Here is a 9557-nt window from a genome sequence, read left to right as displayed (position 1 = left end):
CCTGCTCTCATCGTTAAGAGCATCCTCAGGATCCCCTAAACCCCGATGGCTCATTTCAGCTCATTTCAGTTTGTTCTGTTCTTGATAGAAATTGAAAGCAGCTGGTCATCATCAAGCATCTCCCACGTGTACACGGTGGGAGGGGTCTGACACTACACTTCATCTTCTGGACACTAGGTGTATTTTCTTCTTATTTTTAACTTGGAAGATTCCTTTCAGGATGGGCTTGAATGGAATTGGCCACCCTCCCACCCCCATTCTGGCTTCGTTTCCAATTTCTCAGTACCTGCCTATCTGCCTCTTTCTGGATTGCATCATTGCTGTGCTTAGGTCTTGAAACACTTTGTGCAGAAGCAAATGAAATTTATAGCAACTGGAGAAACGAAGCGGCAGCGCTTGAACTGGAGCAGTGGGAGAGACCACCAGCCTTGTAGTCTGCCTGGTCCACGACTGAATTCCCTTATATCCTAGGGACAAAGCGACTTGGAGCTCTTACCCAGGGAACAAGCGGTGGGGTGAGGCTGTGAAGGAAAGGGTGGTCTTTGTGAGGCCAAGAATGAGAAAGATGATGATAAAGGTGGTGATGGTGACAATCACAATAGCTGTTGCCATTTATTGATCTTATTCTGTGCCGGGCACTGTCCTGCATACTTTACCTTATGCATTCTCTTCAATTTACAAGTAAGTAAATGGAGGCAGAAGCGGGCTGAGTGACGGTGACCCAGCTGGCAACTGCTGGGAGGAAGGAGAGACATAGTTAGAATCCTTGCCCATCTCCCTGCTGAGCTCCGTTCAAACAAAGCAGCAATTTGCTTCTGCTTCCCCATGTTTCATTGTATGGGGCCTTTGCCACCCCACCGTCCTGTACCTAAGCTCATCTGGCCTTCTCAATGCCCACATGGGGTGGGTCAGCAAAGCAGGTGCTTTATCCTCATCTCACTCTCACAGAGGATAAAACAGAGGGTCACAGAGGAGACGTTATTGCAAAACACCCTCCATGGACAGCGCGCGTGTTGTCTGTGTTGGATGCCAAGAGGTGTGCTGTAGAATAGATTGAAATGGCTTTCATCTCCCACAGTAGCTGTGTTTCTCCTAGTGGAGCTGTCGTCTGGGCCATCACCATGGAGGAGGTCACCCAGGTCACATGTTTCTCCAAGTGGGTTCCACAGAACCCCTACTCACACACAGCCCATCATTGAGGTGACGCAGCCCGCCACTCTGGAGGCAACCAGTCTGAATCTGTTTATTACAGGAACCTGGTAGTGGGATCACACCCATCTGGCCAGTTAGATTAGATCATGAATTGTGGTTCCTTGTGTGCGAATATTATTGGGGGAAGCTGAGCTGAAGTTTCGTGCTCCGACAGTTTCTGCGGAGTCATCAAAAGTAGTGACGGGGGACTTCCCTGGTGGCACAGTGGTTAAGAATCCGCCTGCCAATGCAGGGGACACGGGTTCGAGCCCTGGCCCGGGAAGATCCTACAGGCCACGGAGCAACTAAGCCCGTGTGCCACAACTCCTGAGCCTGCGCTCTAGAGCCCGCGAGCCACAGCTACTGAGCCTGTGAGCCACAACTACCGAAGCCCGCGCGCCTAGAGCCCGTGCTCCACAACAAGAGAAGCCACCTCCATGAGAAGCCCGCGCACCGCAACGAAGAGTAGCCCCCACTCGCCGCAACTAGAGAAAGCCCACGAGCAGCAACAAAGACCCAACGCAGCCAAAAATAAATAAAATAAATAAATTTATCAAAAGAAAAAAAAAAAAATAGAGCCGGGAAGAGAGAAATTGTTCGGGCTGCCATCAGACCAACACAGGGTTGCTTTTCAGAAGGGTTTTGAGTCGTGGACGAATTTGACTTTGCAGTTATCAGACAATGAGGCATTCACAGCTGCTTCTGAGAAGCTGAATGATTTTTCCTCTTTTCTCCCCCTTCACGGCTAAACAGAATTTGCTTTTCCTTTACTTCCTGTCGACCCTGCAGTGTGTCTATTTCCTCTGCTCCTTTACTGACTTCAGGACAAAACCTACTTTTGTTTCCGTAAAGATTTCTTGTTAAAATATCGTTGCCAAAAATATGGTCCTAGAGGAACAGCAGTGGAATTTAGGATTGTTATTGAGGGAGGAGGGCATTATTTTTCTTATTCAACTGATCATTCTGAAAGCAACCCGTTGGCTGTCTAGATGAAGAAAACACAAGGACCATAAACTCAGGGGAGTGAGGACAGAGAAAAAGTGCTGTTTCCATTTCAAGACTTTGATTTGCATTTGAACTTTTTCTAAATGGGTGCTTTCAAGAGCAATTCTAAACATTCTTGGCATCCTTGAGGGCAGGCCAGACCAGGCTCTGCTTTACTTAATCTTGATATATTTTTTTCAGACAACGGTAGTTTTATTTGTATTTGAATGCAAACTGTTTTTTTTTGGTTCTGTAATTTCCCCCCAAATGAGTGGTTTCAGCAGAACGGCTGTCTGCCATCTGCCAAGAATAGGGAAACTGAGAGTGGAACGTGGCCTTGAAAGAGGAGGAGAAACGTATTTCTAGCGACGAAAGTTAAGGGAGCTGTAGTATCTCTGAGCTGCCTTCACGCGGCAATGGGAAAACCAGGATGGTAGCTGCCTGCATTCTGGGTATCTGGAATTGCTTTTAAAAAAAACCTGGTATTTTAACGTGTCTTTTTTCAGAAGAGCCCTCACAGATAAATTTTCCACTAGACTAACGTTTGGCTGTCAGGAGTGAAGACTCACACGTCACCCTGCTCTGTCCCTACCTTTGGGTTCAGGGTTCCTTTTGAAGCGGTGAAAAGAGCTCAGGGAAGGCTGGGAGACGAGAAGCAGGCCGCTGTGATTATAAACGAATCGCCCTCGTAAATCCCATCACCAGCCATGTCCGACAGCCTCTCTGAAGATCTGTTTCTTTGCTAGTGGTATTATATACCCTGGGATCTTCAGGAAAGAAGCTTACTTTTTAAATCCAACCTGACCTAAACAACAACAACATATGCTTTTAGCTCAGTTCTCAGATGCTGTGTTTACGGATCTCAGGCCAGAGGAAACTTCCACACTTAAGTTTAATTCCTTCCCTCCCCCATTGGAAGTAAGAAGACAGTTCAGGCTCTAAGATGAAAGGAGATGCACGGTGTGGGTGTGTTTTCACGGCTTGTCGTTGCATCCACGAGCCTTTTGGGGGTGCTCTGCGGTGCTCCCCACCTCGGGCTGGCTGCAGGAGGCTCCCTCTGGCCTGTGCTCCCTCTTCATCGCCTGGGGTCTGCTCCTCATTCCTGGGAGACCATTGACTTGGACTTCCGGGCAGCTTCCTACCTCCCATCATGGGCTGCGTCTCCTAGGACACAGAAGTTGGTCCCCATCCATCAAGCATTATCTGTGCCCCTGTCAACTGCAGGAGGGGCAGTGGATGCCACTTTCCCGGACCCGATGGCCGGCAGGGAGACGTAGCACACAGGCCACGACAGGCACCCCAAGGGCCACAGAAGGGCTGGCGCTCTTGGAACTCACGGCATCGACATCGGGCAGCGAACTAGTCCCAGGGCTGAGGGAGGGACTTCCCTAAGAAGGGTCTGTCCAGCCGGGCTTTGCGGATGGCGTAAATTAGCGGGATGAAGAGCGGGGTAAGAGCATCGTGGGCTGAGGGGATGGCAAGGGGGGAGACCCTGAGGTCAGACACGGAGCAGGGACATTCAAGGACTTGCCTACACAGTGGAGGGGAAGGGCGCAGGGGCACGGGGAGACAGGCACCGCAGATTTCTACATTTTTATGTAGGGGTGTGAGGAAGAGGGTGGGGCCGGGGATGATCAGAAGACCTTCGGTTTCAGCATCCGCAAGGATGACGTCACCATGGCCCGAGATGGGAGAGGCAGGTGGCCTGGGGTGCTGGTGATTCATCTGCTCTGTACCCCACCTTGGCGTGGGTGAGCCCCTGGCGGGCATACCCGCCAGGGAGGGTGTGTCCAGAACGTGGGCCTGCAGGGCGGTCCTGGGGAGTCTCCAGACCCCCTTCATTTGTCCGCTGTGGCCTCGGATGGAGATGTGAGGTTTGCCCCGTCGCGGTGTCGGTCCAGCCGAGGCACTTCAGGTAACCTCTCTGAGTTCAAGGCCAAAGAGAGTTCAAGTCCCTCAAAATTGTGTTTCCTTTTTGGAAACTATTTGTTGTTTTCTTTCTGGCTCTAAGAGCTGTATCTGTTCGTGATAGAAAATCAGAAAATGAAATAAAAAATAAAAATCATTGTCAATTCTCCTTGCCGTTGAGGGATAACCATGGTTGCCACCAGGCACATTGACAAAATTGTGATCACGCTGCATGTAGAGTTCTCTAGCCTGACTTTTTAACCAACATCGTATTCTGAGTTTCCTTCCCCAAGGCAAAAACAAATTCTCTTTAAAAAAGTATTGCCTGCATCGTATTCCATCGTCTGGCTACGGTGTCCGTTATCGTCAGGATGTTGTTTCCTGTTGTTCTCTCATAAGAATACTCAGTACAGGATAACACAATGAAGGCATTGTTCCTTTATCTTTTTATGTCAAACTTTTCACTTTGTTTAAATTCACAAGTAAGAGAGAGACACGCTCTGATTTTAAAACAAATTCAAACAGTACAGATCCATATGGAGTAAAAAACAAGAGCCTCTTTTCTGCCCTCTCCTCGCCGCCCCCCCAACCTCAACCAGCAGCTGCTGATTTGGTGCATCTCCTTAAATACATGTACAATTTGTCCTTTACGAAAAGCAGGGGGCGGAGGGTTTTGAGTAGAGACGTTGTGGCTTTGGTGCCATCTTAAATGAATATTCTGTGAGAGCTAATTTTGGGCCTGACACTATTTTGGTTCTTGTGGTAGGGTTGCCAGATTTTGCAAATTAGCGGCCAGGTAAATATGAATCTCAGATAAACGACGAATAATTTTTTAGTATTAGTATATCCCCAATACCGCAAGGCATCTTTACACAGAAAACACTTATGGTAAGTAAAAATACTTGTAGTGGATATTATTCAGCCTTAAAAAGAAAGGAAATTCTGACACATGCTACCACATGGATGAAGCTTGAGGACATTATGCTGAGTGAAACAAACCAGTCACAGAAGGACAAATACTGGACGATTCCACTTGTATGAAGTACCTAGCGTGGTCAGATTCATAGAGACAGAAAGAAGAACGGTGGTTGCCGGGGGATGGGGGTCGCGGGGCGGAATAGGGGTTAGTGTCGAAAGGGGACAGAGCTGCCAATTTGGCAAGATGAAAAGAGTTCTGTCGGTGGAGGGTGGTGATGGCCGTGTGAATGCACATGATGACACCAAACTGCACACTTAAAAATGGCTCAGATGGTAAATTTTATGTTGTTTGTATTTTACCGCAGTGAAAAGAATACTTGTACTAAAAACATACGTGTTTATCTGAAATTCAAATTTAACTGGGCCTCTTGTGTATTATCTGGGAGGCCTGCGCTGTGGGGATGACAAATAGAAATGAGATGGTCTCACCCAGAGGGTCCAGTGCCGAGGCCAACTTCCCAGGTCTCTGCTTCTGGGAGCTGAGTGGGCGGGGCAGGAAATGGGACCCAGTTCCTTATTATGGCCACCGAGACTCCTGATTTCCTTCTTAGCTTCCTGGATAACTGTGAGTGGTGTATAAACACATGTAGGCCGTCTGCCTGTGGGGAGGGCAGTTCATCAATCCCTGGGGCTCAATTTCCTTGTCTGTAGAACAAGGAAGCTGGGCTTGATGACCTCTGCCATTTATCTTCCAGTGGCAAAGTCTGTGAAACTATAAAATGGTCTTGATATAATGATTTCCGCATGGTCTGGATATTTTTCTACGATCGTGAAATCCTTTTCCGTCTGCAGCGATGTCCACACCCCTATTTGTTCACTGTCACTATTCTCTTTATATTATGGTACATTTTAGTTAATTTCATGCACACACCCACTCTCCCGCCCCCGCAACCAGTCTGCTGATAAATGAACATCCCCAACAAAGAAAACTTTAGCTCTGAATCACTGGGCAAAATTTGATGAATCTGGAGTTGGTGGTTTCAACTGAGATAAGTTATTATCCTTACTATTGTCTTTTATAACCTGTTTAGTATTCTTTCTCTTGATTGACCACATGGTCCCACCCCTTGGATATTATTGGCCACATCAGAGGGTAAAGGAGTCCTTGCTTAATTGCTCTCTGGGAGGAGAAAGAGTTTCTAAATATAAACACAATAGAAGAAATCACAAAGAAAAAGAGAGATTTAGCTAACTAAAAATTGAAATGTATAATGAAATATAAACTAAATTAAAAGGTAAAAAACAAATTAGGGGGCTTCCCTGGTGGCGCAGTGCTTGAGAGTCCGCCTGCCGATGCAGGGGACGCGGGTTCGTGCCCCGGTCCGGGAGGATCCCGCGTGCCGCGGAGCGGCTGGGCCCGTGAGCCATGGCCACTGAGCCTGCGCGTCCGGAGCCTGTGCTCCGCAAATGGGAGAGGCCACAACAGTGAGAGGCCCGCATAACGCAAGAAAAAAAAAAAAAAAAAAAAAAACAAATTAGGGAAAACATTTGCCACAAGCTTAACAGACCAAAAAAAAAAAAAAAAAAAGTAATATGCCTAAAACTTAAAGAGCTTTTTGCCAAAGTTTAAGATAATTAGTAATACCCCAGTGGAAAAATGAGCAAAAGACAGGAAGAGGCAATTCACGGAAAAATTGCAAAATGCCCAATAGACATTTAGGAAAGTTTCACTAATAATCAAAGAAATGAAAATGAAAATATCAGTTAAAATAATTTGAGGAGGAGATGCTAGATTTTTTTACATGAAATGATGCCTTTTTTCCTTTCTGTCTTGAAAAATGTGTCATGTTTTTCATCATCAGCACAATCAGAACGGCAACTTGTTTCATGGTTTACGTAGCTGATTTCATGAATTATCGTTTTCATGTCCCATTAGGTTTCTGACGTTTCGATATTTACTCTGGAACCTTGGGGCATTGCTGGGGGGAGGGGCATTATACTTGGAGGCGTGCTCCATTAACTAACCCCTCCCCCACCGTAGTTAACAGGTTGGGCTGAATTCTAGCCGCTGAATAAAGCTGGGTGTTCCCCTCTTCCTCACTATATAAACAGCTTTCAATGATAAAGTAAATGCGTGAAGATTGTGCTGTTTCCATTTTCCCCGTCTTCACTATTCAAAAAAAATCAAATGTTTAAAAGTTTACCTTTTTAAATATTGTAATGTTTAATATTCGCGTGTGTGCGCAATGCATGTATGAAAACTTGCTGGTGCCCCCGAATATCCTCGGTGTGCCTTTTGGATCGTCCTGTTCACTTTGCGGCTTTGCAGCGTGAGGTAGTCCTGAGGTTGATGTGACCGGTGGGGATTCAGTAGCCACGCTTGGCGCCGGTGGGGCTGATAAGCAGCGTGACTTCTGCTAACCTAACCGGTGCCTCTTCCCCACGCAGCCTGGTTAACGAGGTGTACGAGGTGGACGACACCATCCAGACCCTGCAGCAGCGCCTGAGGGACGCGGAGGACACCCTGCAGTCGCTGGTCCACACCAAGGCCACCCTGGAGCACGACCTGGCGGTCAAAGCCAACTCCCTGTACATCGACCAGGAGAAGTGCATGAGCATGCGCAGGAGCTTCCCCAGCACCCGGCGGCTGGTGGGCTTCTGCTAGGGCCCCCTCCCCTGGACTAGGTGTGATGCTCCCCAGGTCCCCAGGTAAGGCGGAACCGGGGTGCCGTGCGCGCGTGCGCGCGCGCGCGCACTTACGCGAGGGCTGATCTATATCCACTTATTAAAGGATCGTATTTATAGACCTGTGCCGCGGTCCTGTCTTGGAAAACCTTTCGTTTGCCTCCAAACCTTAGTTCCCGACGATTTACTAGGCTTCTGGGCCAGAGAAAAACAATCGATGTAATAGACAAGGTAAGAACACTTATTTGTATTACTCTTGTTATTCTCTGTGTAACATGAATGCGCTGGAAAGGAGAAATGTATTTTTTTCTGAGGCCGTGGAGGCAGGTATCCCAGCAGGTGGGTTCTGAGAGAAGGGGAGAGGCCTCTGGAAGGTAGTAGTCGGGGATAGTTTGAGCAAAACCGAAGGTGGAAAAATAGAGAGTGCATTTGGACAACAGTAAGTGGACCAGTTTGGCTGTGATTCATAACGTAGGGTGTGTATGAAGAAACAGGATGGCTGAGACCCCTGGAAAGTTGGGGGGGTGGGTTCAAGGGTAGGGGGAGTGATGGACAGCTCTGTGCAGGGACATGGCCTTGTGAAAACAATGACCGGGTAAGGAAAGTTTGAATTGGAGAGATGGCCATGGAAACCAAGAGGGGAGAGAAGCACAAAGCATGTTACAACAAATCAGCAGAACTTGCTAACCTCACAGGCGAGTGAGCTCTGAGGGCCCAGGGTGACAAAAAGTTACTGACTTTGGGTGGGCCGAAAAATGGGACATCGCTTACATTCTAGGAGGTCCTGTCTTATCTCAGGGGTTGCTTATTTTTTTAAAATAACTTTTTCTTTATTACAAGTGAAAAACATTTGCTGATACCTGTTTTGGAAAATAGGGGAACGACACACACAGAACTCCTTGTAAATTACTTGTTATCACAGTGCCCAGAAATAATCACTGAAGTTGGTCAGCATTTTATGGTATATGCTTTCAGTCCTTTTTCTGTGACAGTATATGTGTCTATAAAATTTACTTACATATACAGGTAATATGCAGTGTTTATTTACACATATGTATCATATGTAATGCTTATATTTAAATACATAATTAGTAACATTTGGGACCACACTTCTGATTTGTAATCTCCTTTTCCTTATTCATATATTATACTATAAATGGGTTTCCATGTCATTAGCTGTTAATGCACAACATCATTTTTTAAAACCTTGCCTTGGTGTCTCTAAAAACAATAAATAACCACTCTTGGAGATTTCAGAAAACACAGGCGAGGGATAACAGAGTATTTGTCTTTCTCTGCCTGACTTATTTCACTATGTTATCACGGATACGTGGAATCTAAAAAATAAAACAAACGAATGTATATAGCAAAACAGGAACAGACTCACAGATACAGAAAACAAACTAGTGGTTACAAAAGGGGAAAGGGAAGCGGGAGGGGCAAGAGAGGGGTAGGGCATTAAGAGGTACAAACTACTATGTATAAAATAAATAAGCACAGGGAAGTACAGCCATTATGTTGTAATAACTTTAAATGGAGTTATTATTTTATTCTATAAAAATATTGAATCACTATGTTGTATGCCTGAAACTAATACAATATTGTAAGTCAACTACGCTTCGATTAAAAAAAGAGAAAATACAGATGAGCAAAAGAAGAAAATAAAACTCTTCCATACTTCTAAACTAACTAGATGCTTTGATATACCTATATTCTATTTCTGTATTTTTATGCACATTTTCCTTTCAAAAATGGAATCCCGAATGAAGTAGCCCTTACAAAGCACTTACTTTGGGCTGAAACCATTCCCAGTGCTTTGCTCACCTCAACTCATTTATGCTTTTGCACTTGAAAATGTATACTCTTTCCAT

General features: G+C 46.1%; 1 protein-coding gene across 1 annotated transcript in view; it reads left to right on the top strand.

Moving 5' to 3' along the window:
* The window catches only part of TEKT3 (tektin 3), a 36501-nt gene extending 28694 nt beyond the window's left edge, over positions 1-7807 (top strand). Inside the window, exon 8 of the mRNA XM_007462651.1 lies at positions 7450-7807. Coding sequence (XP_007462713.1) covers positions 7450-7666 — 217 coding nt within the window. The 3' untranslated portion in view covers positions 7667-7807. The remainder of the gene's footprint in view (positions 1-7449) is intronic.
* The last annotated feature ends 1750 nt before the right edge of the window (positions 7808-9557 follow it).

This window comes from Lipotes vexillifer, unplaced genomic scaffold (genome assembly GCF_000442215.2).
Source record: "Lipotes vexillifer unplaced genomic scaffold, Lipotes_vexillifer_v1.1 scaffold982, whole genome shotgun sequence".
Lineage (NCBI taxonomy): Eukaryota > Metazoa > Chordata > Mammalia > Artiodactyla > Lipotidae > Lipotes > Lipotes vexillifer.
This window is presented reverse-complemented; position numbering and strand designations above follow the sequence as displayed.